Source organism: Aspergillus lucknowensis, assembly GCF_044049455.1.
Source record: "Aspergillus lucknowensis strain CBS 449.75 chromosome Unknown BJX67scaffold_23, whole genome shotgun sequence".
Taxonomy (NCBI): Eukaryota; Fungi; Ascomycota; class Eurotiomycetes; order Eurotiales; family Aspergillaceae; genus Aspergillus; species Aspergillus lucknowensis.
The window spans coordinates 163,761-191,004 of NW_027263567.1; the positions used below are offsets into that span (position 1 = coordinate 163,761).

General features: G+C 52.1%; 10 protein-coding genes across 10 annotated transcripts; 6 read left to right on the plus strand and 4 right to left on the minus strand.

Moving 5' to 3' along the window:
• Nucleotides 1-527: 527 nt before the first annotated feature.
• BJX67DRAFT_372407 (putative sterol o-acyltransferase (APE2)) lies at nucleotides 528-2,357 on the plus strand (the record flags this gene model as incomplete). The annotated part of the gene is made up of 5 exons (XM_071031241.1): nucleotides 528-643; nucleotides 711-1,151; nucleotides 1,205-2,162; nucleotides 2,231-2,272; nucleotides 2,331-2,357. The coding sequence occupies 5 exons, from the start codon at nucleotides 528-530 to the stop codon at nucleotides 2,355-2,357; spliced, it is 1,584 nt and encodes a 527-aa protein (XP_070885686.1).
• Nucleotides 2,140-4,635, minus strand: BJX67DRAFT_354717 (putative nucleotide-sugar transporter). Its single transcript, XM_071029238.1, has 5 exons — nucleotides 4,330-4,635; nucleotides 4,185-4,261; nucleotides 3,237-4,115; nucleotides 2,331-3,154; nucleotides 2,140-2,272 (listed from the first exon to the last, which is right to left on the minus strand). The coding sequence occupies exons 1-4, from the start codon at nucleotides 4,411-4,413 to the stop codon at nucleotides 2,884-2,886; spliced, it is 1,311 nt and encodes a 436-aa protein (XP_070885687.1). The 5' UTR covers nucleotides 4,414-4,635; the 3' UTR covers nucleotides 2,140-2,272; nucleotides 2,331-2,883.
• Nucleotides 4,636-5,107: 472 nt separating this feature from the next.
• BJX67DRAFT_381641 (uncharacterized protein) lies at nucleotides 5,108-9,876 on the minus strand (the record flags this gene model as incomplete). Its single annotated transcript, XM_071033055.1, has 4 exons — nucleotides 5,108-6,535; nucleotides 6,599-9,433; nucleotides 9,492-9,594; nucleotides 9,671-9,876. The coding sequence occupies 4 exons, from the start codon at nucleotides 9,874-9,876 to the stop codon at nucleotides 5,108-5,110; spliced, it is 4,572 nt and encodes a 1,523-aa protein (XP_070885688.1).
• A 1,858-nt stretch (nucleotides 9,877-11,734) lies between these two features.
• On the plus strand, nucleotides 11,735-14,723 carry BJX67DRAFT_354722 (LMBR1 domain-containing protein). The gene is made up of 2 exons (XM_071029239.1): nucleotides 11,735-12,464; nucleotides 12,535-14,723. The coding sequence occupies exons 1-2, from the start codon at nucleotides 12,163-12,165 to the stop codon at nucleotides 14,276-14,278; spliced, it is 2,046 nt and encodes a 681-aa protein (XP_070885689.1). The 5' UTR covers nucleotides 11,735-12,162; the 3' UTR covers nucleotides 14,279-14,723.
• BJX67DRAFT_124672 (uncharacterized protein) lies at nucleotides 14,533-16,433 on the plus strand. Its single transcript, XM_071024461.1, has one exon. The coding sequence runs from the start codon at nucleotides 14,787-14,789 to the stop codon at nucleotides 16,008-16,010; it is 1,224 nt and encodes a 407-aa protein (XP_070885690.1). The 5' UTR covers nucleotides 14,533-14,786; the 3' UTR covers nucleotides 16,011-16,433.
• A 1,881-nt stretch (nucleotides 16,434-18,314) lies between these two features.
• Nucleotides 18,315-18,985, minus strand: BJX67DRAFT_124675 (uncharacterized protein). Its single transcript, XM_071024462.1, has one exon. The coding sequence runs from the start codon at nucleotides 18,806-18,808 to the stop codon at nucleotides 18,443-18,445; it is 366 nt and encodes a 121-aa protein (XP_070885691.1). The 5' UTR covers nucleotides 18,809-18,985; the 3' UTR covers nucleotides 18,315-18,442.
• A 699-nt stretch (nucleotides 18,986-19,684) lies between these two features.
• BJX67DRAFT_124677 (uncharacterized protein) lies at nucleotides 19,685-22,123 on the plus strand. The gene is made up of 2 exons (XM_071024463.1): nucleotides 19,685-20,060; nucleotides 20,147-22,123. The coding sequence occupies exons 1-2, from the start codon at nucleotides 19,953-19,955 to the stop codon at nucleotides 21,653-21,655; spliced, it is 1,617 nt and encodes a 538-aa protein (XP_070885692.1). The 5' UTR covers nucleotides 19,685-19,952; the 3' UTR covers nucleotides 21,656-22,123.
• Nucleotides 22,124-22,440: 317 nt separating this feature from the next.
• Nucleotides 22,441-22,887, plus strand: BJX67DRAFT_381645 (glutaredoxin; the record flags this gene model as incomplete). Its single annotated transcript, XM_071033056.1, has 3 exons — nucleotides 22,441-22,492; nucleotides 22,550-22,648; nucleotides 22,730-22,887. 3 exons carry the CDS (start codon nucleotides 22,441-22,443, stop codon nucleotides 22,885-22,887), a joined length of 309 nt encoding a protein of 102 aa, XP_070885693.1.
• A 118-nt stretch (nucleotides 22,888-23,005) lies between these two features.
• BJX67DRAFT_124933 (putative L-serine dehydratase) lies at nucleotides 23,006-24,499 on the minus strand. The gene is made up of 3 exons (XM_071024465.1): nucleotides 24,255-24,499; nucleotides 24,134-24,187; nucleotides 23,006-24,076 (listed from the first exon to the last, which is right to left on the minus strand). Exons 1-3 carry the CDS (start codon nucleotides 24,329-24,331, stop codon nucleotides 23,125-23,127), a joined length of 1,083 nt encoding a protein of 360 aa, XP_070885694.1. The 5' UTR covers nucleotides 24,332-24,499; the 3' UTR covers nucleotides 23,006-23,124.
• A 1-nt stretch (nucleotide 24,500) lies between these two features.
• BJX67DRAFT_125153 (chalcone isomerase domain-containing protein) lies at nucleotides 24,501-26,678 on the plus strand. The gene is made up of 2 exons (XM_071024466.1): nucleotides 24,501-24,707; nucleotides 24,792-26,678. Exon 2 carries the CDS (start codon nucleotides 25,133-25,135, stop codon nucleotides 26,441-26,443), a length of 1,311 nt encoding a protein of 436 aa, XP_070885695.1. The 5' UTR covers nucleotides 24,501-24,707; nucleotides 24,792-25,132; the 3' UTR covers nucleotides 26,444-26,678.
• The last annotated feature ends 566 nt before the right edge of the window (nucleotides 26,679-27,244 follow it).

A 27,244-nucleotide genomic window follows, 5' to 3' on the forward strand; every position in this document is an offset into this window, starting at 1 on the left:
TTCGCAGGGCAACAAGCGGCGCAAGTCGAGCACAGGATACGTAATGATTATCCCATTGGGCGTCTCGTATGAAATAATGCAGGGCATGTGCAAGGCGCAGTCGAAGCAACCGCGGCTCTGGGACGCCGTTCAACTTCGCCCCTCCGACTCCGAGACCAGTCAACTGGTTCGTTGCACTCTCCATGGAGCGGAACCGATCCTGAGCAATCTGTTTTGCGCTTATTGTTGCTCAGCAGCCCCCAATTGCCCAGAAATTTTGCGATGATCTCTGTCCCAGTCAGCCCTGGTGTTGTCGATGACGATGATGAATGATGCTTTGCTTGGAGATCCTGAGGCCCACATATAAGCAATCCACCTGCCCAGCCCTGTCGAAAGGGCCGTTTCCGTGACCTCCGGAAATATTTATTGGATATTTGGGGGGTTCTCCAAAGAGCCAGAGGTTCAACGAATTCTTCGAACTGATGTGAGCCTTTATTCTTCAGCTCATTTATACTCATTCATTCATAAATTCCTGTATAATCATCAGGATGTCGACCGCCGTCGCACGCCAGAACGGCTCCGCCGCCTTACGGCCACGTGCCTTACCTGACGCAAGGAAAGACGAAGACGCTCTGCTGTCTGCTCAAATAGGCAATGAGTCAAGGTATGTATCTTCATGCCACCGCAGGCTGAGTCTCTAAAGGCCCATCACTAACTCCCTCTGATCCCAGCGGCCGCTCGACCCCTATCCCTGAAGATGCCCCTCCGTCCGCGCATTCGATATCAACCGCCAGGAAACAGGCCAGAGCTCGAAATCGGCTCTTCTACACGATAAATTATGTTCCCCGCGTTTCGCACTTCGATCCGCGAAGCGATTACCATAACTTCCGTGGCTTCTTTACTCTTTTCTGGATCGGATTGTTCATCATGGTCGTGACAACAGTTCTGCGGAACATCAAGGATACGGGTTATCCCCTACGGGTCAGGGTATGGACGCTTCTGACCGCGAACGTTTGGGCAATGGGGTTGAGCGATATTGCTATGGTTTGCAGTAGTGGGCTCGTTATTCCTCTCCATTACCTATCCAGGACCAGAGGATTGTTCCGGTGGGAGAGAGGAGGGATTGTGTTACAGAGTATCTTCGAAGCAATTTGGCTGAGCGTATGGGTTAAGTGAGTTAAAGACGTGTCTTCTGCCAACAAAAAATATGCTAATGTGGCTACAGGTGGCCGTTTATGCTGCGTTGGACATGGACCGCGCAGGTCTTCTTCACTCTTCACACCCTGACTATTCTCATGAAGATCCACTCTTATGCCTTCTACAACGGGCATCTTAGCACAACTGAGCGCCGGCTGTCGTCTCTTGATAAGCCGGGCGCTGCGTCGATGGACGCCGCTGTACGATATCCTGAAGTCTCGTCCACCCAGCAGCCCTTGCGCCGGGCTAGTACTCAGGGGCGGTCGAATTCAGTGACGCAACTGCGAAACGACCTAGCCACTGAATTGACGTCCCCGCTAGGCAATGTGACGTATCCGCAAAACCTCACTTTTCTCAACTATGTCGACTTTCTCTTCTGTCCGACTCTTTGCTATGAGCTAGAATACCCCCGTAGCAAAGAGAGATCATGGATGGAGGTCGGGTTGAAAACGCTGGCGGTCTTCGGATGTATTTTCCTCTTGACACTCACGAGCGAAGAGTTTATCCTTCCGGTCCTCACTGAAGCAGGCGTTCGCCTGCATGCTGTGCAATCACTAGCCGACAAAGCCCTAGTCATGGCAGAAGCAATCAGCATGCTCCTCTTCCCCTTCATGATCACCTTCTTGCTCGTCTTTCTGGTCATCTTCGAGTACGTCTTGGGCGCATTCGCGGAGCTCACGTACTTCGCCGACCGCCACTTTTACTCGGACTGGTGGAACTCATGCGACTGGCTCGAATTCTCACGCGAGTGGAACATTCCCGTTCACCACTTTCTCCGTCGACATGTCTACTACTCATCTCTTTCCCACTTTTCTCAACCTGTCGCGATGTTCATCACTTTCCTCGTCAGTTCTGTCTTCCACGAACTCGTAATGAGCTGCATCACAAAGAAGCTGCGCGGCTACGGATTCCTCGCCATGATGCTCCAGCTCCCCATAATCGCCATCCAGAAGTCCAAGTACTTCCGCCATAAGACGACTCTGAATGTAAGCGAGAAACCCCTGAATTTCACAACCCATGTCGCTCGTCGCATCTCGCTAACCATCCATATCAGAACGTCTTCTTCTGGCTCTCAATGATCTTCGGTCTATCCTTAGTAAGCCACCATCAGCGTCCCTTCTCGACGATGCGAATCACTAACACGCGAAATCCAGATGTGTACATTGTACGTTCTTGTGTAGAACATCCCCTTATATACCAACCTTGCACCGCCGTACCTAGCCCGCCCTGTGGATAGGCGGATTTCACCCTTTCTCGTGTTTTGGCTAGAACTTGAAACGTTCATTCGCAATATACCCGACCTGCATGTATTGTCACCCGAGTTGCGTCGTCATTCATACAAATGAATTCTTTTTGCTCAAAAGGGTCGATGTGGTTATTGAATTCGTGGGAAGTTCTGGATAATTTTCGCAGACGCGTTTGTATTCGTTCAGTACTATCGTCTTGAGTGCAGGTCACAAGAGTTTCCAAAGTAGAACAGCCAACGGTCCAACTCTTTTATAGAAACAATAGACGCGCTCGCTGACATCATGAAAAATGTTATCAGACATCCCAGAATTGCAATTACCCACCCAAAACGCCAGGATATATCCGTATGTATGTTAATGTTGCAAGAGGGTTTTGAACCAAAAAGAAGCCATGGCCTGCTTAACGGGAAGAACTGGATCCAAAAAACGTGGTGTTACGTTGTGAGAGGTACGAAAAAAGTTAGTTGTGCTCAATAGGCTCCTCCGGTAAGAGCACTCTCTCCCTCGCACCACTCGGAAGACAGGCCTTGAGCGGTGGACGGATAATGTCGTTGAACAAGAAGGTTCCGTAAACAAGCAGAGCGAATCCAACAACCTGCAACCACTTAAACGTCTCCCATCCTAGGCCCAATGAGACGAGCCAGATAAACAGGGTTCGGCAGGTATCAATCGTGCTACGGGAAGTGGCGGAGACGTTCCGGGTGACGGAGAGTCCGAAGAAGTTGAACCCACTATAGAGAAAAGGAGTTTAGCTGTGGACCCGGGAAACACAAAAGGGGTGAATATCCATAGTGTGAGAAGAATAATGCATACCCAATGCTGATCATAATCAAGACACTTGAGGAGGCGACAGCTCTGTGGGTTAGGACCTGGTGCCAACCCTCCTTTGCGTCAAAGTACCCATAGCGCCCTGCTTCTGTGCGTCCTACGCCCAGGTACAAAATGATCGACGCGATAACGGTCACGCTAAAACCAAATATACCCTCCCAACCAACAACTTGGAGCGGCTCCATGGCGTAATGCTCTAGGATCCATTCCTCCAGGACGAATTGCGAAGCAGTGAAAATTTGAGCTGCGGCGATAAGGAGAACACCGATGATAGCTCTGATAGCTTCCGGGGTCTGCGCGACAGCTCTAATTTCGAGCGTAGCAGATCTGACGGCCGCTGCGACGGTTTCCTGAGTGATATCGTGCCCTTGGTTGTCGTCGAAGAGTGCACCCGCAAGGCCAACCAGAGCAACACCGAGGACTACCACAAAAAGAGCCAGCCACTGATACAAATACAACTTGCGGTGAAGGAGTAGGACGCTAAAGAGACCAACAAAGAGGACCAATGCCCCGCGCGTCATCTGGTAGATACTGGCCGCGACGAACAACAAACCAACGTTCATCAAAGTAGTCCCCGCAATATCGCAGCACGCCGGAGCAGCGAGCAGGAATGTCCGGCGCCCTTGAAGCTGTATACGGCCATCATGTAGGCACAGAGGTTTCGAAGGATCATCGGCAATATTTGGGCCCTCAATCGTTTGGTCTTCCTCATCCTCGTCTCCGTCGACGGTATTCACAGGGCGATAACCACCGGCAAAGAGAGGCGACTCGTTTCGAGGTAGGATGGGAGATAGATAGCGTTGGTAGACGTGGGACAGTAGAACAACCAGCCAGCAGCCCATTTCACCAATGAACATCTGGATCCTGTTTGTAATGAGCTCTTGTAAGTATGGATGAAGTCCGACACTGAGCAACGCCAACTGGGGGACTCACGTCTGAATGACTGGCTGTTCAAAAAGACGATGATCTTTAAGGTTTGGAGAATCACAATTCTTTACGCATTGCATATCCTTGAGGTTCCGCTACATGAGCAACATCCGGCTAGAGGGCAAAGCCAAGACCAAGGGGGCTCTCTCACCTGATACTTATTGAGGATAGTATTGCACACTCCAGTCACAAGCATCATGGTCACTAGGAATGGGATGACTGCCTTGTTTGCCATTTTTGCGGGCTCGAAAGCAGCGATGCGTAAGGAAACGCAGCGTCAACGTAAATGGGAGCTGTCTTGCGTTTGGGATGGCTCACTGACAACCGGGGGCCTTTGTTCATGGGTAGGGGGTATTTGTCAGGACACCGTTGTTCGGGATTTTCAGGTATTATTAGAGATAACAAGCCACGATATCCAGGCTCAAGGGCAACTTATCGATGATCCATCTCGGAGGAGCGATGGGGTTTGGAGTTGGAGTTGGAGTTGGGCTTGCGGCGGCGCGGCGCGGCTTGGCTTGGCTTATCAGCGGTGGGTCCTCCCGTGACTCGTTGAGTCAAAGGCCCGACAAGTGTGTTTAGTTTGTTATTGAAGATGTCATTGAATTGCCGACTTATGATATTGAAATGTGCATCCATCTCGTTCAGCTATCAAGCCCAAATGCTCCATACCCGTAACAAGTTCAAATATTCATAAGGGACTGTTTTCGCCCTCCCGTTATTTCCTTGAAACGCCACGGCTAATAGATCCACAAGAAGAGCAACACAGATGTTAGAAACAAACAGCCAGCCCTGCTCAGCGTCATAGTATACATAAATCGTGCATATTTATGCCAAAAGTCAACAAACAGGAAACAAACCTGAAGGGAGTTTTCCATGAAACTCACTGTTCCCCTGTTCAGATCATCGTCTTCTTGCGTCAGACCTTCGTTTTACATCGCGCAAATCGCAATACCATTATCGTCAACACCCATCGCTCCGTCCCTGAGATCGACCATCTCCCAGTCGAAATCCTCGCATGATTCGTTCATTAAAAGACCGTCTTCAAATCGACCAGGGACGCAGAACCAATCCATCGGAATCCAAGCGCCTTCATTTGCGCTAGTGTCCTTACCCTCCACCTCGTCAATCTTTGGCATCTCACTGTCCTTTGGTGTCTGGGTGATGACTCCAGTCCCAACCGAGTCCGGTGTATCCTGGGTACCAGTGAACATCTCAGCGTTGAGGAATTCGTCCATCGGACCGAATCCCAGCCCACCCTCATCACCTAAATCTATAAACGTGTCGCGAATCGCCTCGAGAGAAATCGCACTGTCAGCCCAGGGGTCTTTTGTCGTTGTAACCATCGACATCGCTTCCTGCTCGGCTGGCCTTCTAGGCTCCTTTTTACCATCCCGACTCAGTGCCGGCTTGAGTGATGAAGAGCCCGGAGCTTTGGTTGACGCCGGTATCGGAGTGAGCTGCTGGCTGGAAGCAGGAGATGCGGGCTTTCCGGCCAACTGGCTTGAAACGCGCCCCATAGGGGTTGGCACAGGAACTGGTGTCGTTCCCTCCGCTTTCACATCGTGCTTCGCAGGTGACGTGGTAGTAGCAGTCTTCTTGGCACTCACGGACGGCAGATCGACAGTAAAGCCGAAACCCTTCGTGAGACCTTGAGCGTCCGCCTTTTCTTCATCTTTGATCAGAACACCAAAACTTTGGAGCGCAAATTCAAGCGCGTCTTCGATAGGTTCTTCAACCTTGTGGTTTTCTTCAACGTGCTTGTCAAGTTCACTTTGGGAGGTAAATCCCTGGTAGTGATACTGACACTCAGGAATACCGCACGTAAAGGTACCAATAACAGGCTTGGTTTCGGCTGTGTTTTGTTTGTTCGCTTGCGCCTTGACCCCGGAAGGGCCCGAAACCGGGGTAGCACTCGGGTGGGACTGCTTTCTTTTCTTCGGAGGAGGAAGCTTGAGCTCCTGGGGCGGTATACTGCCAGGTCCATACGCATGCGGAACACCTTGAGGCGAGGGAGCCCCAAACGGCGCTGGCGGGATAGCAGAAGGTCCCGAGGCAGCTGTCTGACTCGAGGCTCTGCGGGCCCGCTGAAGAGCTTCTTCCTGCTGCTGGAGTTGTTGGAGGTTGCTCGCGTTGAGCGGTGCCATGTTTTGATTAGTCTGTTGCGTATTGGGCGCTTGCGGTCCACCCGGCCGCTGGCCAGGGATTTGGTTTTGCTGCTGGTTGACACGGGCTATCATGTGGTGGAACAGTTTCTTGATGTAGTTGGTAGTTCCGGTCAGGTATTCTGGAGCTATCGTAACTTGGTCGTTTAATGCCCAATCAGGTCCAGGCTTGAATTGACGCATCAGTTGGATTCGCTAATTTGAACAGTCATCTGTCAATATCCCACAAACAAAACAATTTAGAGTCAGGGCACATACCATCCCAAGCAAATTCCGGACGTTCTTCTCATGCCCAGGGATCTTCGACATGAACTGGACTAGCGCATCCATTCTACCCAAATAATCTGTACAATCCCGCAGCTGTTGATTCATTGTAGCTCGTTGATCTGGGGTAACTGGGATGGGTTGTTCAGGCGGGGCATTTTTCGCAAGCTCGTTATATGAATGTCGAATCTTCTCCGGAAGGTTATTCCACGCATCTTCCGCAGCAGCTCTGTTGATTGCACCCCGAGACTGGCCCTGCTGTCGCCGTATATGCGCCTCTATTTGTGCACGTTGCTGAGGAGTCATTGCAGCCAGCTGTTCCCGGGTGAAAGGTAGGACTGACCTAGTTGGTGCTGTCGCTGGTAGCCCATGAGAAGTTGCAGGCTGAGTGGAGCCCTGGCCAGAAGAGCTTTGGGGGGCTGCGGATTCCTCGGGTTGCGCCTTTCGTTTGGATACAGGTGGTGTCTGTTTTGGCGCCGATCCCTTTGAGGTCTTGGCAGGCGTTGCAGTCTGAGGTTTGGCAGCCTGGTTTTGTGCTGATTGCTGAGGTACCTGCTGCGGCACTTGAAGCTCTGCCTTGATCTGGGATGTGGTGGGCGGGACTGAAACCGGCGGAGGGGGTTGCGCTTGTGGCTGTTGGTTTTGTTGGTTTGCGAGCGCTTGGGCGGCACGAGCCTGGGCTGCATGCATCTGCCTTTGCCGAAGTGCCTCGCGCAGTTGCTCGTCGGTAAGATTCTGTACTTGAGCACCTAAACGCTGACGGGCTACCTGAAGTTCCTGGGGTGTGATCTGGCGAATATGTGGCATAGGAAATTGTGACTGTTGCTGACCAGGCTGGAATTGTTGGGTGTTCATGAAAGGCTGCGGCTGACCCTGGAAATTTGCGGGCATGAAGGGCGCCTGGCCGTTCTGTTCGACATTTCGATTGCTATTCTCCTTGAGAAGCTGAGCCAAGTGGTATTTCTGCAAAGTCATCAGTTTTGGGAGATCAGTTCCCCCCAGAAGTTGCATATTTGTCGCCGCAAGCTGCTTCAGTTGGCCCCAGGTCTTGATATTCTTCGGTATCGACGCCGCGTTGGGGTTGTTATTAAGTATTTGCGGGGGAAAAGGCAACCGGTCCATCTCCCGAATCTGCTCGGGAGTCATCTCCGTACCCGGCCCACCATGCTGGCGAAGAAGCTGCAGTCGATAGGCTTGTTGCTGCTGATGTTGTTGTTGGCGCTGTTGGGCGGACATCTGCTGCCCCGGTAGCACCTGATTCGGCTGTTGGCTACCGGCCATTGCCGCAAGCTGCTGCTGTAGGCCTAATGAGCCTACCGAGCCCCGCAAGCTCTGAGCATTACCCATCTGACCATTCACCATCTGGTGGCCTTGGTTGTTCTGTGAAAGATTCTGCTGCAGGGCCATGTTTTGTTGTACGGAACTCGCCCGAGCTATGGCCGGGTTGTTCGCAAGCATACGGCGCTGGTTCATGAAAAAGGCAGTGAGCTGCTCGGTTGACATTTGAGCTAGCTGCTCCTGCACATGAGATGGAAGGTTTGGAGGAATGGGAGGACGATTTTGCATCCCTTGCTGTGCTCCCATAGACTGAACATTGGCTGGGTGCTGCCCTATGCCTGGCTGCCTAGAGGGCGGTCGCACTTGCGCAGGGGCTTGTGCGGGAGAGATTTGTCCTGGGGCCGCCATCGGGCGGTTCAGCATGGGCATTGCTGGGCTCTGGGAGATCTGCTGCTGCATGTGAGAAGTTGCTTGCCCCGTTTGTGACATGGCCATCTGCGCCTTCTGAGCTGCCTGGACACGTTGAGCGTGTGTTTGGGCCTGGGCCTGGGATTGGAACTGCGCGACTTGTTGGGTCCTATCTGGAGCACTAGCTTGAGCATTTGGAAGATGCTGTTGGGGGAGAAACTGGGGGCTTATTCCAGCATTATTCATATTAACTTGGTTCCCTTGGCCAATTTGCTGCCCAACCGGAAACATGTTTTGTGGCGCACTGAACGGCTGCTGGTTCATCTGAGTTGAACTGGCCGGAACCACAAGCTGGCCAGCTTCCTGGGAGCGCAATCCATCGGCCTGTTGTCCTTGGATATTTTCGACGTTTCCGATAAACGACGAGGGATCGATATTTTGTTGGCTACCCATGGGAAAAGGAGAATTCCGTTGTTGCATATTCACCATGTTTTGGAACATCTGGCGTTGCTGGTTCATCATGGGATCCCCCATCATAGTGTTAGCAGGGTCAAGTCCATTGGATTGGTTGTTACGAGCCATTTCCATGCGAGAACGCTTAAAGCGCCGGAGTTGATTCAATGCCTGGCAGCGGAAAAAGTATGTGATGGGATCCATGCCTTTCTTGGAAAGATATACCTTTTGCTCTGGACTCATATTCTGCAAATTCACTTTGATCTTGTTCATATCCTCAGGCGAGGTCTTCTGAAGTATCTGAGTAGCGATGCGAGAGACGTTCTCTAACTCCGCAGGTGTCAGGGAGTTAAGTTCATCATTCAGCGCAGCAGCCCCACCAGGTCGTTGCTGGGGCCGCTGTTGCTGGAGCATTGGTTGTGGTTGCTGCTGCTGCTGCTGTTGTTGGCGCTGTTGCATCGTGGCTTGTTGATTTGGATCATTCATCCCCATCTGCATTTGCTGCTGTCCGGGCATAGGGGATGCCTGCATTGGGTGATTCATTTGCTGCGGAAATGATGACTGCCCAGCACCAGCCATGCCAGTAGCTGGTCCTTGCTGCATCATGCCCCCCTGCATTGCTGCCGCTTGTCTAGCACGTGTATCTCGGATGTGGACGAGCTTGTCATTGAATTCTCTATCATAATCGGCCTGGAAAGCGAAAATTAGAACCGAAGGCCGATGGAAACAAAGCAAGAATCAAGCGAACCTTTGTGGCGGCTTCTTTGAATGCCTTCTGTTCGAAATTCATAGCCGCATGCGTGGCATTTGGCAGCTCGATTTGGGGTTGTATCAAGCGTAAAGAAGTAATCCTAAATAAGGAGCAGTGTTATCAGCCAAAACAGTCCGTTGAAGAGAATAGAGAGCTATAAGAGGAAAAGAACCCACATCTGGTGCACTTTGAATGTCCGGTCCCTCGCTGAGACCTCTGATCTCCAGCCACTGAAAGGACCCTGACTCTGTAAAGTACGGGCAACACTGGCGAGTACATACTGCATGCTTTCACCACCCTTGGGAGGGCCTTGCATTTGGCCGGGGGGCTTCGCTCCAGTATTCATAACCCCGCCGACATTGGGGAAGTTTGCGGGGTTCATATCAACAACCCCCTCAACGGGGATCGAGGAGAAGTCCGCGCAAGTCTTCCGGTAAAATCAGCATTCGCCGGTGAAATTGCACCACAAATAGAATTGTCCTTGATAGAGCGAGGAATACACGAAGGTCAGAGGGGTGAAGGACAAGGTGAAATCGACGCCGACGACGAGGATACGGCTTCGGAGGCAGAGATAAGAAAACCGTGAACAGGAGAACAGAGATACGGGAATCGCGCCGGACGTGTCAGGATGCGGTACGGTACGGAGGTCGGGAACACTGATATTCCAGGTAGCGCGAAATAGAACGGAGGTTGCAGCAAGATAGAGAGGGACAAGGTGGGAGAGCGCGAAGAGCGGCGTAGCAGTACAAAAACAAGACGTTCGGGCACCAGTGTTCGAGTTCGTTGGCAGACGCAAGCGAGTGGCTTTGGGGAGAGGGGGAGATGCTCGTCGGATTGCACCGACGAGGGTTGGATCACTGACAGGGATGTTTGCAGTTACACGGAACCCAGTGGCTGCAGAACAATTCGGATCGACCTGAAGGCTCACGAACGACGGGAATTTTTCGATCGAGAGAAAATATCAAGGCAAAGATTCGGGGAGGCTGGAAGGGAAGAAAAGGGTAAAAAAGCGAAAAAGAAAAGGTCCTAGAGACTGAAGAGGGAAGTAAATATTAGGATGATCGTAATATGAGGTAGGGGCAGGTTTGAAACGAGTTGAGTGGGAGAGAAGTGGCATTCGCAGACAGAAAAGGGAAGACTCGAGCACCAGAGGAGGTAGCAAGGTGGAAGGGTCGGTCGGAGGGTCGTGAAGGGGGAAAAGGGTAAAGGACTGACCGAAAGAGAGATGGTGAATGCAGTTTGCTGCCCAGTCGGTGGTGTGGCGGGCAACGGGAGTCGGAGGGTCAGTCAGGAAGGATGACGATTGACGAAGAGATGGGGCGGAGATGAGGAAGAGAAGGAGGAGGGAAAAGGAAAGGAAGGCAGAAATCCAGAAGTACCCGTCAATTGGGCAACAAGGGAGAATGCAAAAATAATAACACCAAGAGAAGACCGGAACAGGGTGATGGAGGAGAGGCGATGATGAGGTGGTGGGCGAGACTAACAAGAGCTAGACTTGCAACGTCCAGTTCCTCGATTTTGATCTGCCTTTGGGTAAGTGAGGGAAGGGTTTGACTGGCTCTGGGTCCCAATTGACAGCCGCAGAATGGAGTCCAAAAAGCGGGCTAACTTATCCTCTGGTTTCTCTGGTTCCTCTGGTTCCTCTGGTACCTTAGCACTAACAAGACTCGCCAGAAGCCAGAAGAACTGGGACTGGGGGTTCGGATGCTCAGCACTTCTTGCATCAAGTCATTTGGTCGACGATTCGGCCGATGACTGGCTGCAGAGACGCAAGGTCTGACGGGCCAAGCCTTGTGTAGCAGAAAGTCTTTCCCAGCCCAGGAAGGTCCTTAGTTTCATCTTGAACTCCCCCATTCCTTGATTCTCCCGGTGGCACTTCCTGAACTTTATGGGGCCCCCCAAGGTATCAGCCTCGAGCAAAGTGAAGGCCGAATCTCCAATAATAAATTGAGTTGAAGGACCAACAAAGTCGAGTTCCTTGCCAGGAGTCTCGAGGCCATATCGGTGGGAGGACGAGTACCATCATTTTTGCAAGTCTGCAGCACCCTCAGTCGGCGTCGCAGTACCGTTCTTAACAATTATAATCAGAACTAAGGTACCTGAAGACATTGAAAGTCGCCATGACTTGTACGACGGTTGATTCAAGGTCTCTAAAGGAATTCCTTCCTCTCCGTCCCTGGGAGACTTGATCTCAATGCAGCAAGACCCTGAGCCAATCACCTTCACCTGGGCAGGAGGGCTGCGTTTCCAGAAACAGCATGTCACGTGCATAAACGTGACTTCGGTGGGCCCTGCTGTCGTCACTCCCGTCCTTCTGATTCTCTTGTGATTGGCAACCCTGGCTCCTTTCCTATCGTCGTCAGCTTCAGACAGAGTCCAGATTTCTTCTCTCGCAAGGAACAGAGAGCCCGTCTTTAGGTTTCCCTCATTTTCTCCTCCCCTTGCTCACTGCCCCGCGGTCTCGTTATCTTCCTATCCCTCTTTTCGCGCACTCTCCGCGACAACTAGCTCGGCCGACATCTTCGAGTTGCCTGGTTCCCGACTGATAGTACCCCGTTTAGTCTCCTAAGCTGGCTCGACATGGTCAATTATTGTTGATCGATTGAACCAGGACCTCCCCCTTCTTTGTTCCATATATGTCTCACCTCTTTTTCTCCCCCCAAGCATCATGTTCTCAATAGCCGCCATATCAGTGGGCTCCAGTATATTCTTCACCTTCGCCCTCATTACGATCTCTGTGCTTGTCCTGCTCCTCCTTCGGCGTTTCCTGACGCTGCGAGCCACCCCGGCATATTTATCTATACCCGTTTTTCTGGCACTTGCCCTTCCTGCTAGTGTCGTTCTCCTGGTTCCCATTGACCTAGCCTCAAGCTCGCGTGATGGTGGCGGTCCCAAAGCTATATGGCTCCCTGAGCGCCTCCTCCTGGTGTCATGGCGCATCGCCTACTGGCTGATTTTTGTTCTTACATGGTATGCACAGAATATATCGAGCCTTAGTCTTAGTATCCGAGTCCGTAGCTAATTCTCGGTTTTACTCCAGGGCTATTCTTCCGCTACTCGGTGAATATATCGACTCTGGATACCGTGATACCAGAAGCCGCATTCAATATTCCGTTCGTTCCAATGCCCGGTACCAGTTGATCGTTCTTGGATGTGCAACGGTAGGGCTGATCTATATCTCCATCCAAAATGGGTTCGAGTTCTCCACGATTAAAGCCCTCGTTATGGCCCTCGCCTACGTGTGGGGTCTGGTCCTAGCGATTTATCTGATGGGTCACGGCCTAGTCTCTATACCTCGAACGCTCTTCCGCAATGCCAGTGCTAGCGGCAGATTAAGGAGACTTCAAGCCTATGCACCGTTACTCCACGACCGCCTGATGGACGCAACCAACGATCTGGAGAGCCTCGAGGCCCAGGTAGCACAACTACAACTTCGGAAGACGGGCACCGCTCGCGATTTCCAGGACTGGATAGAAGAACTCGCGGAAACTTCAACTCCTCCAGAGCTTCGCTCCGGGTTTCTAGAACCCAACAGTAGTTCCGGTTCGATCCCAGCTGTGATCACAGAACGCTACCTGGCGGACTTGACAAGGCGTCTTCAACGAGCCAGGCATCGGAAAGCTCGCTTTGTCGATGAATGGGATCGTCTAATCCTAACCGCTGCCGATCTGCAAGCTATTATAAACTCGTCGGCGTCAAAAAAGCTCGAGTTCAGTCACCACTCCCAACGGTCGAATTCTTCCTTCACTCAATTAAAGCTCCTCCCGCCTTATCTACGATACCAGTTATATGTGAATGTTTATCCGAACTTGCGGCTTGTCTTGGGGGCGTTATTTGCGGCGGCATCGGTATGCGTGGTCTGGTCCGAACTGGTCAAATCAATAGCACCGCGGCTGTCAGTGGTAACTCTTTCCGTGGTCTCGTATCGTAAGGGCCCAGCGCCGGTTGGATTCGGAAGACAAGTAATCGCCTCCATGTGGCTCTTATACATGTGCTCCGCCGCCTTGGTTGGTGTCAATGATGCCAAAGTATGGGGCAATCGAGCATTAGTCCGCCGAAATACGTATGGTGAAAGCGCATGTTGGTATGCAGGGCTAGTCGCAAGACTCACCGTGCCAATCGCATACAACTTTCTGACATTCCTCCCAAGGGATGTCCAGGAGAGCACGACATTTTACCGATTTCTTGGCCAATGGATCGTTCTCACGCCACTGGGCCAAGGATTTGATTACTTCTTCCCCGTGTTTATCTTGGTCCCGATCGGAGCCACGCTTTTCAACCTCTACAGTCGCGTGAGGAATATCTGTGGTTTTGGTCTCCTGGAGGAGGAGGATGACGATCTTGAGAACAATCCCAGTGGCTACGGAATCGGCGGCTGGAGGGAAGGCCGGGAACTCATTGAGCGGGAGTTGAACGGTCTCGGCTCTCTCGGGCTCTCCGCACGCAACGGGCGGTCGCCTCGGCCGTCAGCGAACATGGATGGAAGCACACAGGCATTTTCATCCTCACGTACCCCTCTATCCGAAACCACACGGCCGTCGAGGTCCACAAGGGGAGCCGTTGCCACCTCTTCGGCTATTGAAGAAGATGTTGAGGAGAACTTCTTTGAGTCTTTTGCACACCGCGTGAGGAACACTATTGAAACCGCCAGTCGACCACAATGGCTCCAAGGCGACTCGTTCCAGTTACCCCGGTGGATGAGCAACGATGGCAGTAACGATGGAAACAGCGGCCTCGCCCGATGGTTCGGCGGTCGCCCTGCCAATGGCGGAGTACGGATATAGAGAGAACCCTGGACATTATCAATGCATTGCAGTGGCGTTTGCCTAGATACGGTTCGATTGTACGGTGATAACTTAAATCCATAGTGTATTATAATTACTGTCACTAGCGCGCGAGCATTTTACTGGGAGGTGAAAGGAGAACATTTTTGTCTTATGAATGGAGATATGTCGTTGGCTTTCGTTCAGGCTCAGTTTTCGCAATGGGATCCGTAAGAGTCGCCGAAATTTAGATAAGAGAGCAAGATTTTGATAATATTCCTTCCACCTTGTGAGTTTCGGTCTTGATAAACGAGCCTCACTCAGGCTTGCCTCAGGTGTGGCTCAAGGGTGGCTTGACTGTGGCTGGGCAGTGATGTTCTGCTGGTGCGAAAAAAGGAGCGTGAAGAGCCTCCCCGGAATTTCAGGCCACTGTTTCTCGTGGCTGAGGCTGTATCCGCCTTGCAAGGCCAGCCAGGATTTCGAGCTTCCTTGACCTCAACTTCTTGCGGCTCTCCCGGTCCATAACCCCATGACCAAGCTGCTTACACACGCTTCCCAGGCCTCTCTGGGTGAGATCTGTGCCTCCTATCTGGATTACATCACCGCTACTCTGCCCTCTTCGCTGCACTCTCTCCACCATAAATTCGTCACGCCCCTCATCTCAGGTCCCGCCTCTTCAGCACCCTTGCTGCGCGCCCTCACCTCCCCGTTAGACTGGGCCGCTTACTCCCGTGACGAGAACCACAAAGCACCTGCGGCCTTCACCCTCGTTGTCTGTGCGATTGCCCTTGTGGTCATGTCTTGGCGCAATCTTTGGCGCCGTCCCTCCCCGTCCTACCACTCCGCGAACAACGGCGACCGCCCCTACACCTATCTGACACCGGATGATATCGTCGACCCCCCTACTCGCTCATATGATAGCAGCAACTACGTGGGAAGGGAGGACGACGACTCGGGACCGGATAAGCTCCTCCTTAATCATCGGAAGGTCACGTACGAGCTTCATTTCCCGCCGTACTCAATCAACGATGGTGCCTTGACCGTCGGTCAGCTGAGACAGAGCGCCGCGGAGGTGACGCACACCGCCGACCCGAATCGCATCCGACTGCTTTACAAGGGCAAGCTGCTGGACAATGACGCACTGCCCTGTCGCCTGGAGGGGTTGAAGCAGCATTCTGAGATTCTGTGTGTCGTGTCGGAGGTACAGTCCGGAGTGAGAACACCGAGCGACCCTTCCGAAGCGGAACGGACGAGCGAGGAAGGGCCTCGCCCGCCTCCACAGAGCGTTGCTGAAGCCCCCCCAAAACCGGGGAAAAAATCCAAACACAAGAAGAAGAGTAAAGGGAAAAAAAAGAGGCCCGCCGATCCCGATCATGACGAAACCTCCACGCCAATAGAGCCGACACCCCCGGCTTACCCTCCTCGACCTACCTCCTCCGCCGGCCGCTCCTCATTACCACCCGCTGCACCAAACCTAAGCACCTTCCCCACTGCCCTTGACCAAGTCTACGGCCTCACCTCTTACTTCCACAAAGAGCTTCTCCCGCTATGCAACAGGTACATCACGGACCCTCCTCATGACGAGAAAGTGCGCGACTTCGAGCACAAGAAGCTCGGCGAGACTATCCTCGCGCAGGTCATCCTCAAGGCGGACGGAATTGAACCGACAAACGACGAGACTCGGAACGCCCGGAGGGCCCTAATCAAGGAGGCCCAAGCTACACTCAATAGCCTTGATGCGGTTAACAACTAACCGCTTCCTGAAACCCCCCACCCCCCCTTCTCTCTTCCTTGCCATCACCCCATCTCTCCCCGCTGCTCTCTCCTCAAAAACCGTGATTCCGGATCCCCTGGCGTATACAACTCGGGAAATCTGGAGCGAAGTTTCATGTTTCTTGCGATTTAATCCCATCAACGCGGGAAAGAACATAGATCTCAGTTAGAGTTTTGGCTCAATACCAACGCATGCAAGACCATGCTTGCATTCATGGTGTGCGGCTGACTTTGAAATTGCCTTCATGGCTTCTAGCATCATAGATACATAGATATTTTCTACCTTCAATCGCGAAATGGGATTACTCGGGATGTGCTTGCTTGCTTCGCTTCCGTGAGCCTTCCGAGTATCAACACGATCCCGGAGGGGCGGCTCTTAGATGTCTCGAGAAGCAAGATCTGAGACCGCAGTCACTATCCATAAACCATAGGTCGGATAATGAGGTGGTATTTATCTTGTAACATTCGCTGCCATTATTATAGACGTACCGATGCACGATTAGCTATTACACGATCAGATCTATCTGTATTCGAAGCGTCCACGTAGTGATAGTCGAAGACCGCGCGGCGTCGTGAGCCGAGATACACGTTTCGAACTTAATCAGAGGACAAGATTTTGAGATATTGGCGACGTCCATGTCAGCGTGTCAATTAGTTGAGCCCAGATATGGCATTGGTCGTCACCTATACGACGTCAGGCCTGAGTGGCTCCCTTCGCTGGGAAAGGTCAATATCCCCTTTTAGCGCTGGAATAGCGGCTCTCCGCAATTGTATGTACTGGCCCGCTCCTCAGTTGACTGTTGCAATACGAGCAAACTTTGCGCCATGCTCCGCAATAACGAAGACATCCATTTGCCTGACATACCTGCGCCTCTTTCCTTCGAGGACAAACAAGTGGTTCAATTGTATCACATTAGCCATTTTGACGGGGTTTGGGACCTCAACAACAGTTGTAATGCTGTTCCAGTGCATATAGGTAAACCCTGCTGCTTGGCAAACCGGCGAATATTAACGCAATCCACCTCTCTCTCGGATATCTGGGACGTTTTCAAGCCAACTGAGAAGCAATGTGTTGATTCCGAGATATTCCTCATTGCTGTTGCTGCCACCAATAGCATAACGGACTTCATGGCTTATCTTTGGCCCATTCACTATCTCTGGAAAGTGAAGCCCAGCCCGCCAAAAAGAGTTGGATTGATAATCTGCTTTGGTGTCGGGGTCTTGTACGTGAAAATCGCGCCTGCGGCTAGCGGGCCATACTGACATCGCCCAACAGGACTTGTATTGCAGGCATTATTCATATTACCTGGCAAGTTAGGTTTGCTAACTCCTTGGGTCAGACCTGTAAGGCGCCCCTCCTTCAAAATTTTGCTTTCTCTCTGTTCATTCAATGTCTGAGATAACGGAGCCATTATTTTCGTTATTGTTGCCGTGGAGTGTAACCTCGGCATTGTCTGCGGCTGTTTACCGGGCGTCAGGCCGCTAATGCCTAAGATTTTCCCAGGTCCGACCTGCTCAACTTACAGGTCTGGTCGGGGAAAGGGCAGCCGGGTGCAGAATAGCTCTGGTACGAAGTCCGGGAATGAGTACCAGGATATAAACGCAATCCATGTCAGAAAGGATGTTGAACTGGCAGTCGTGAACAAGCCCGTCGACGAGAGATGGGACAAGCCACAAATCTCTCCGCTGGAAGGAGTGATAGCGAGGAATGGATCTTCCACCCGGAAGCATATTGCAGTATCTCTTTCTGAAGTTTTTTTTTTTTTTTGATTTTCGGGTGAACCCCCTCTTGAAGGTATGGAAAGAGGCGTAGGCGCGGAATGGCCCGTCATGAACCGTGTTAATGGATATCGATGACCATTGTAACCGCGGTGGAGAGCGGCGAATGTCTATTCTTCGATGTTGGAGAACCGAGCCAAATTCCCAAACCGGGGCCAATCAACTCTGCGGAATTGAGGATCTTTTTGGAAAGTCTGAAACATTGCAGGTGATCCGTCATGCCGTTAGCGGAATAATTGCGATCGCGCTTCACAGGCTGGGTTTGTCACGGTGGACACTCATAGTAAGATATCCGAATGAAAGATGTCCCCACGAGCGAATGTTGGGCTCTTTTCTCCAACATACAGCGGAAATAACCTTGCTGGTCATCGTCTAAGGTCAACGAGGCTTCTGCCGCAGATGTCTTCCTCCGGGCACCGCCTCGTCATCGGCTACACGTTTGTGGAAAAGTTGATCTCCTAGGGTGTAGCGATGAGAGTTAGCAGCGAGTATCCAGGAGGTGAGAGCAGGAGGCGCACGAAAAAAAATGAGAGTGAGTACCGGAGCAAGAGAAGATTGAGATGGGCACTCGGCCGTCAACCAGTCATACCATTATTGAAGGCTAGTGGTATACAAATTCCTCACTCGTGGATCTCAGGTTGGAAGGGACATAACTGCCAGACTGGTGGTAGGGTGAGGACTGACACGTGATTTTTCGCTGTTGAGGACCTTCAAAAACCAAACTGTCAGTCCAAGAGATGAGGAAGTCTTGAGGCACCAATAATCCCGCCCCCTGAGACGCCTTCGTCTGGGGAAGGTGAGAGAAAACGAAGGATGATGATTGCGCTTGCAGATCATCATTCGTTGATAACGGTCGAGTTTGCGACGCGGCGCCCATCTTAAGAGCATTCCCCAGCTGACACCAATTGTAGCGGTGGACTTGTCACATTGCACCCTGGAGTGCGAGACAGGCTGAGAGTGCTTCGCATTTCCATGCTGTCGCAATGATTTGTGAGACATCACTCGCAGAGCCGACCAATATTTTGCCGCGCGTGGCGGCCCTGACGGTCCCAGGCTGATGGGAGAGCGATCTGCTTCGCGCCTCCCTTCGACTGGCACTGTAATTGGCTCTCTGAGAACTTGAAGTTCGAGGCTGTTGCGGCCGGGGAATGGAAGTTGTCGAGACTAGCTGTCCACTAGGCTAAACTCAGTAAAGGGTGGGCAATTAGTTCGTGATAAGTCGTTCTGAAGCTGAGCGAGAGATTCTTCTCCTGTGCTGCAGCGCTTCCTCTCGCCTGCGCTCCTCGTCTTTTCGCCTCCTTCTCATTGCTGCTGCGTCGCGGGCTCCCAACTCCTCCGAGTATCATCATCATTCATATCGCTGTCGGTTCTGTCGAGACCCTTCTCCACTTTCTCGAGTGTCTTTTTTTCTCAGTCCCTCTTTCAGTCTCCTTGATTTCACGCTGCGCTTTGCAGTGACAGTCACCTGCCGTCCCGCCTTCAACTCCTCCCTCACTCCTTTTCCGCGTCCTCCTTTCCAGGTCCCCCCTCTTCTCTTCTTCTCTCTGACGTTTCCTCTCCCTCAGATTTATTTTTTTCGTTACTGTTTCATTCTTCTGCTTCGTCATCTCATTATTACCTTTCACTTCATCGCGTTGTCGGCCCTCCACCTCTAATCTTCCTTCGCCCGAGCCATATCCACGGTACGACCCGCCGGTCCCTCAAATCCTGAACCAAATCGCACAGCGTTTCGGAGCAGTTCCAAAGAAACTGCAAATCTCCACTTTTCCCTCCTATTTACAAATTCCTTCTTCTGGCGACTTGTTTTCAGTTCTCCGCCTCACCGTTCCTCCCGCACACTCTCCGCAGGAAGTGCCATCGCAAAGAGCCTGTACAACCTCCTCGTTTCGCCCCGACCTCGCATAATACCTAGGCACATAAACTTATTTTTCGGAGTCTGCGTGGCTTGGCTGGGAAATACCCAACGCAATTCTCATTGGCACTGGGGCGCGCATTAGGATGGCCTGATCAGGGAAGACAAGGGCACTCTCACTTTATTACTTTCTCAATCTCCGTTCGACAATCCGACTCACAACCTCCACAAATTAGGCCCAGCTGGTCTGGCCTTTCCAATTGAACTTCTATTCTCCTGTCGGCTGCTGGGATGGCGGGTACAGCTACTGCTACGTATTCCGCAGATGTTTGGACGTCGGCTAGTAGCGTGGATACCGGTCAACAGCAATGGGAATTCTCCGTCCCGGTTAATCAGGATGTAAGTACCCGCAGTTGAAATCCGTGCCGGTTTCGTCTCTTCTTTCTGTCAAACTGGCTTGACTTCAACTGATCCACAACCAATAGAACAGCAACAGGCATCGCTCCAAGTCCCGCACGTCGCGCGAAGCAAAGTCTCGAGACCGCGGCTCCAAGGGCTCTCGCAGCTCTTCTCTATCAAGACAAGCATATGCACATGAACGATCTCATTACGCACCCCGGGGCCGACAGGATGCAAGCATCCACCTTGAAGAAAGTGAAACTACGGGGTTGCACGAGCCAGCGACTACACCTCATATCAATGGATCCGCCAAGAAAAGCGACATGAACGACGGCTCCGGTATTCAATTGGACGAGCAAAGCGATGAGAAATGGATACATCGTGACAAGTTAGCCCGCATCGAAAGCGAGGAGCTCCAGCAAGCTGCTATTTTATTTCATCGCCGACCCGGAACTGGCAGCACCAGGGTTTCACGCGGAAGAAGCCGAGATCAAAATCATGGCAGTATTAGCGGAGCCGTTGTGACTACGCCGCCACCAACGGAATCACTCGAACCCTGGCCGGACCTTCAGGAGGGTCAGCGGAACCAAACTACTACTTTCCAAGCGCCTGATGACGGTGATAGTGATGATATTCCAGAAAAAGAACGGCAAAACTGGGATCTTCGGCGACCGGAAGAAATTGCAGCAGAAATGGAACAGAATGCATCGAACATATACCGCAGCCCTGGTCTACGCAAGAGCTCTTCCCGAATCCCTATTCCAACCGCAAGTCCGGCTCCCCTGTCCCCCGACCAGATTGATCGTGAATTTTTCGTGCCGCGTGCACGGGCACCGACAGATGATGAAGAAGGATCCCCCTCTGCTACTCTGCCTCGTAGAGCTAGCGAACCAATGACAGTAGATTCTGCCTCGACTTCTAGCCCGCCTAGCGACAGCCGGCCTGGTAGCCGAGGTATCCAGATGTCTCAGAATGCAGCGGCCAAGAAGAACCCTGCGAAGCCTGGCCCTGCGACCCGAAAGGCGTCTGCTCCCAGTCCCAAGAAGACGGCTTCCCGGAGTCGAGCTACGTCGAGTAATAACACGCAGCGTCCCACCACCCGGTCAGGCGAAACCCGGCCCCCTACAGCAGTCAGTCCCCCAGAGGGGGATCCCCCATGGTTGGCCACCATGTATAAACCAGACCCGCGACTGCCCCCAGATCAGCAAATTCTGCCCACTCATGCGCGGAGGATGCAACAAGAGCAATGGGCTAGGGAAGGCAAGACACCTACGACTTATGATCGCGAATTTGCACCGCTTGCAATTGCACCGGATCCGAACCGTCCCGAAAACAAGGTTGAGAAGGAGGCCGAAGAGCAGAGGCAGTCAGAGTCCGTGAAGACAGAGGGATTGGGACTACAGACCATGCCCAAGAGTCCAGAGCCAGGAACCCGGCCAGGCACAAGCACGGGGTACAGCCCAATGCCGAAGTTGCAGGACACACCTCCGACAGCATTAGCACCGAAATTCAACAGCCAAACTGTCGTAACCGCTCAAGGTCCTCCTCCGGAGGAGAAGGTGGAGAAAGGTTGCGGGTGCTGCGTCGTGATGTGATCTCAAGATACCCTAGAAAAGCATTCATATCGAAAGATGTCTCATCCTTTATTACAGTTCTCTTACATCAAGTTGTTCATTCAGCGTTTCGGGATGGTCGGTGTTTTGCGTTGTTCGACAGCTTGTTTACATTTCCCAGATCTTTTTCTTTCTCGTCATATCCCGCCTTCTTTTGCTGTCTCCTACCATTATTCACAGATGGCAACTCCGGCCATGCAAGTCCATTCCTTGTATGATTTCCTGTACTCGATACCTTTTCACTGCTCAACTATCCAAACGTTGGGGCACCTTCTTCCATGAAAGCCCGTGGCAAAGACCCGGGAAACTAGCGGGCATTCTGTGAGTCCTCTTTTGATGACTTACGACGTGTCCGGGTACCTTGTTTCTACATATCTCTAAATCAATATTCCCTCGATACGCTTCTGTACTTTGCAATCTCGTAAATCCATTATCACGTGATCATTCATCACAGCCTGGTGTGGCGACACCCGTGGACCGGACCGTGGACCCTCGATCTGGGCTCCTAAAGCAGCACTGCCTGCTCCGTAAGCAACTCCACCTCCGAGGTCATCGTTTCCCTGCTCTTGGATCATTATTTGAAATTGCGTGCTCCCGTCACATTACTCAACCCCTCTTTCGTCATCTTCCCTAATCCAACAAGTTTCCCTCGCTCACTTTACCCCTCCCCATACAAAAACCTGGGCCATCCCAGCAAACAGTCGCCCACCATAGCTTCTCTCTTCCGCCGTCTTTTCGGGTCTTTCGCCCCCACTTCACCCGCCGCCATGTCCGCCGCAAAGACCAAAGCTCAGACCATTATCGATGAAAATGGCGTTGGTATGTTGTCCCTCTTGGTCGGCCAGATATGATGTGAAACTCACCATGGGTACATAGTCGTCTTCTCCAAGTCCTACTGCCCCTACTGCAGGGCCAGCAAGAGCCTCCTCACAGATCTAGGCGCGAAGTATTACACTCTTGAGCTGGATCAGGCTGGTACGCATCTCGTTCCCTTCCGTTTCATAAATATGCTATTGCGTGCCCAGTTGCTGACGATTTCGCCTTTTCGAGGAATAGACGACGGCTCTGCTATCCAGGACGCTCTCGAGGAAATCAGCGGCCAACGCACTGTGCCCAACATCTATATCAAGCAGAAGCACATCGGTGGGAACTCTGACCTACAGGCGAGGAAGAGCGAGCTGCCTTCGCTGTTGAAGGATGCGGGTGCTCTGTAGATCAGCGTGCTGGGGATATCTTTGAGTGCGCCGTGATTGAATGTCTCCTGATCTCTTCTCTGGTTCAACGCCCTGACAAGTAGACTAGGGTTATTAAACTTTGGGATATCATAATCTACCTCCAATGTATTTATGCTATGTACGATCCCGTCTGGCGGCGCCGTTGTGCCTATATAAGACTTTGCACTATCTTTGGCCTTCTAGACGGAACCACCCGTCTTGATATTTCCTGATAGACTAACGCCAGCCGCTTTGTAAATTCTGACGGTACTGGGCTATCATCTCGGCGGTGATATTACTCCCCCCACAAACAACCACCACAACTCGACTTTCCGGCGTGAGGTCAGGAACATACTCCTTCACCCTCGCCGACGACCCGACCGCGACACTGATCCCGCAAGCCAGCTCAACCTGCAGCCGTACCTCGTCTGCTAGACGAATCACGCCTTTGGCAGCTTCTGCATCGGAACCAACGACGCTCAGGACATCAACCCCCGACGGTGGAGACTGCGCATACTTCAGCGTCTGTGGCGCAACTTGGAGGGCTCCTAACGATGTCGCGAGAGACGTGATAGCTGGCAGTGACTTCAGACAGTTGTTTCGAAGGGCGAGGGCCAGTGAATCAGCCCCTTCCGTCTCCACGGCGAGAACACGGACTTTTCCACCTGTGCTTTCAGTGGCCTCGTGGCCCTGTTGAGATCGTAGATGTTTATCCAGTCCCCCAACTATACCATTGAAGAGCCCACCACCACCAACACTACAAACAATAACGTCGGCGGGGAACAAAGCCCTCGAGCCTTCTTTAGCCGGCAACTGCTCCGCAATTTCCTCTATCATCGTCCCCGCCCCTTCCCAGATGTCAGGATGATCAAACGGATGAATGTAGATGTTCCTCTTTGCGGAACCACTAGCATCCTGGTTCTCAATGAACGTCTTTCGGAGATGCGTATCGGCTTCGAACCAGCTATCTCCATGCTGAATCACATCCGCTGCCCCGGCATCCCGTAGTTTCTGTACCATCATTGGTTTCGTTGAGTTCGGCACGACGACTGTACACGGACGGTTGAGATCGCGCGCGGCGATCACAGCTGCGAGACCAGCATTACCGCCTGACGAGCTGTAGAAGTGTAGCTCTTTGCCTTTGTTCGATGGATCCCGAAGGGCATTGCGGATAAGGTTTCCGATTCCTCTGCAGTAGATCAGAAAACTGCTTGAAATGAGAGAGGGGGCATAGCATGTAAATCACCTAGTCTTGAATGAGCCGGATGGCTGCAATAGTTCCAGTTTGAGAAAGACTCTGCTGAATTGACACCCTGAGTCAGGACCGCAGCGCAGCCTAGAGAGAGGAGAGCTTGGAGTGTTCTTACCATCCAGCCGTCTTCGATAAGGATGCAGACTCAATCAACGGCGCTTCAATCCAGGGCTTTTTCTCCATGCGCGTCATTTTATATATGTATACGTGAATTTCGTGGTAATCTAAGAAGGGAATGGCAACTTTATGTGTGTTCGAGGCAGTTGTGAAGTTCTGAGGGAAGGGGCGTCGATTTTATTTCGTCGAACAAGTGGAGAGCGAGCATTGCGCCCTCCGCACGACATCCTTTCAGTCCATACTACCTTATGACATAAGGGAGACGGCTGCTCTTATTCCAACGGCCCCGGCTCGTCTTTCGATTTGATGATTCTTTTCCGGGGCTGCGAATAGAGAGAAAGACGGCAGTGCATGTGTCGACCACGAAAATAATGACTATAGGTGAAGGATCGAATTACTGATCCGATAGCTTGACGTTGCTTCGTCACCTTGTACCCGGATCTACCTACTCGTAGGTATCGTCTCTTTTCCTTTGCTTCATGCTTCACTCCTTCCTCATTAGGTGAATTGTAAAGCCTTTCTGAAGCCTTCCCAGAGGTATAAATATCCCTCGATAGCCCGCAGGTAGGATCCAACACCTTCATCCCTTCTCATCTCTCGCCTCATATGTTTCTCATATCCCAATGCAATCGAGGGACGGCCATGCAAGGCCCCGATTGAAACCGAACATAGAGACCAACATCCTCGCCATACCCCTCATACTCGAACAGTGGTAATCTAGCCTCGATCAAGACGGCCAATACGAGTCGATGCCGAGTCCTCCCCTTCCATTAAGTCACGTGAAGTTCCAGATCCGCGGCTCGCCTCACTCAACCGACCATGTCCTGTGCACATCTCGCAAAGAGAACGCGCAACTATCCGCAGATCATCTGAAGCATGGCGATGAAAGCTCCCCTATCCATGCAGAGTTACATTCCCTTCCGCACCTGTGGCCAATGTGTCCGCCATCAATATCTCTACCCCGCAAGGACAACCCGGTTTCTCTCCACAAATAACCGCCTCCGCTCCGCGGCCAAGCGAAACCCCTTACGAACGAGCCGCAATGTGCGGTCCCGTGAGCAGGAAGTCGCAAAGTATCGGCGGTCGATGGTTATCTCGGCCGCGGGGATAGCGGCCTGTGCGGTCGCTATGTACGGTGTCATCAAGTTGGATGTGTTCGGGATAGAGACTCAGCAGCCGAAGGAAGAGGGAGGAAAGAATGACGGGAACAGCAAGGATACGGTGATTAAGCTTGAGGGATCGGAGGGCTTCCCGAATAGCCCCTCCGTCATCCGAATCCAGGGACAAGATGGTGTGGAACAGGTCGCGACGGGGACGACCTCCGTCCCTTATTTCCCGTCCACGATTCGACTACCGAGATACCAGGAGGAGAGTTCATCTAAACTAGTATCTGGCGACGAGATTCCTGTTGCTACCGGCGCCGAGGGAGAAGAGGAGTATCAGCTTCTGGGACTGGGCGTACGCACCGTTTCCTTTCTAAAGATCCAGGTCTACGTCGTCGGGCTGTATGTTGCCAAGTCTGATATCTCGGAGCTCCAGCGGCGTCTGGTTAAGACAGCTGTTCATCCTCCAGGTGAGAACCAGGTGATTGCGAACCAGGTTGGGGCCACATCAGCTACGTCATTGGTGTCTAGCGAACGCCAGCGGTTGAAGGAGCTTCTACTGGATGAGGAGAAGGGCGAGGATGCCTGGAATGCAATTCTTAAGGAGGACGGTCTCCGTACCGTCTTCCGGATTGTGCCTACCCGAAACACAGACTTCTTGCACCTGCGCGATGGTTGGGTGCGGGGTATCACATCGCGCGCACAGAAAGCGAATGCTAAGGCTAAAGTAGCAGCTGAAGGCGATGCCAACCCGGGAGAATTTCAGGATGAAGCCTTTGGCTCGGCCATGGGCGATTTCAAGGGCCTCTTCGGTGGTGGTCAGCGCAAGAACGTTCCGAAAGGCCAAACGTTACTTCTGATCCGGAATGCTCGTGGCGAACTGGACGCTTTGTTCTCTCCGGATTCTGCGAAGCCATGGCGGTTCCTGGGCCGTGTTTTGGATGAGCGGCTTAGTCGGCTGGTCTGGATGAACTACCTCGCTGGAAAGAACGTATCTAGCGAGGATGCGCGCCGGAGCGTCGTGGATGGGGTTATGGGAATCGTCGAGCGACCTGTCGGGACCCTCGTCCTAAAGGTGGTGTAATGGTCTCTCTGTGTACAACAAGTCACTCTTCTCTACAATGTATATCAATCTCTTACAGCCCTAACATCTTATACTTCCCACTCTTATGCCTTCCTTGCTTTTATGCTCTCCTGCTTTCTACTCTATACTCTCTTCGGCTTGAAATACTCCACTGTTTCATACACTATTTTCCCTTTGGTATCTTTTACTCTTGCCGATGGCCTGCGAACACGCCCTCCATGATTGGTTTCTTTTGCATGTGGTGGCCTGCACGGGTGTGGCAATTGCTACTGGCAGGGGATGGGCAGTTATTGTTCCTTCATTAACCATATATCTTGACAGATCTCATTATTTCATTCCAAAGGGAAAGGAGAACTGCTGCAATCTTTGGTGTTCAGAATGGGTCCCGGTGAACTGGTGGAACGCGAACAACTTTTAAGGACGGACTTCAGTTTTTCCACCGGCTCACCCCTTCTTCGTCGTCCCTTTCATGTCCTCCTCCTCTCCCGAGCACGATCTCGCTTTTCACTTGTTTTGCTCGTCAATGGCGAAGTCGCCTATCCTCTCCTTTCCTCTCCGTTCCCCGTGCCGGTTCTGCTCTGTTATTGGGTTTATTCGTTCCTTTTCACGATTATCCGGGTTTCCCAGGGTGCCCGATGTTAAGGGTGATATTCGAGCAATTCATCCTAACCTCTCAGCTCGGATTGGCCTTGCTTTGAATTCATTTTACAGTAACCCCATGCATGACGTTGGGGCCACTTTCTTGACCCATCATATCACGACCGCATGCTTGAGACAATCCTACTGAACATCGAACAGCAA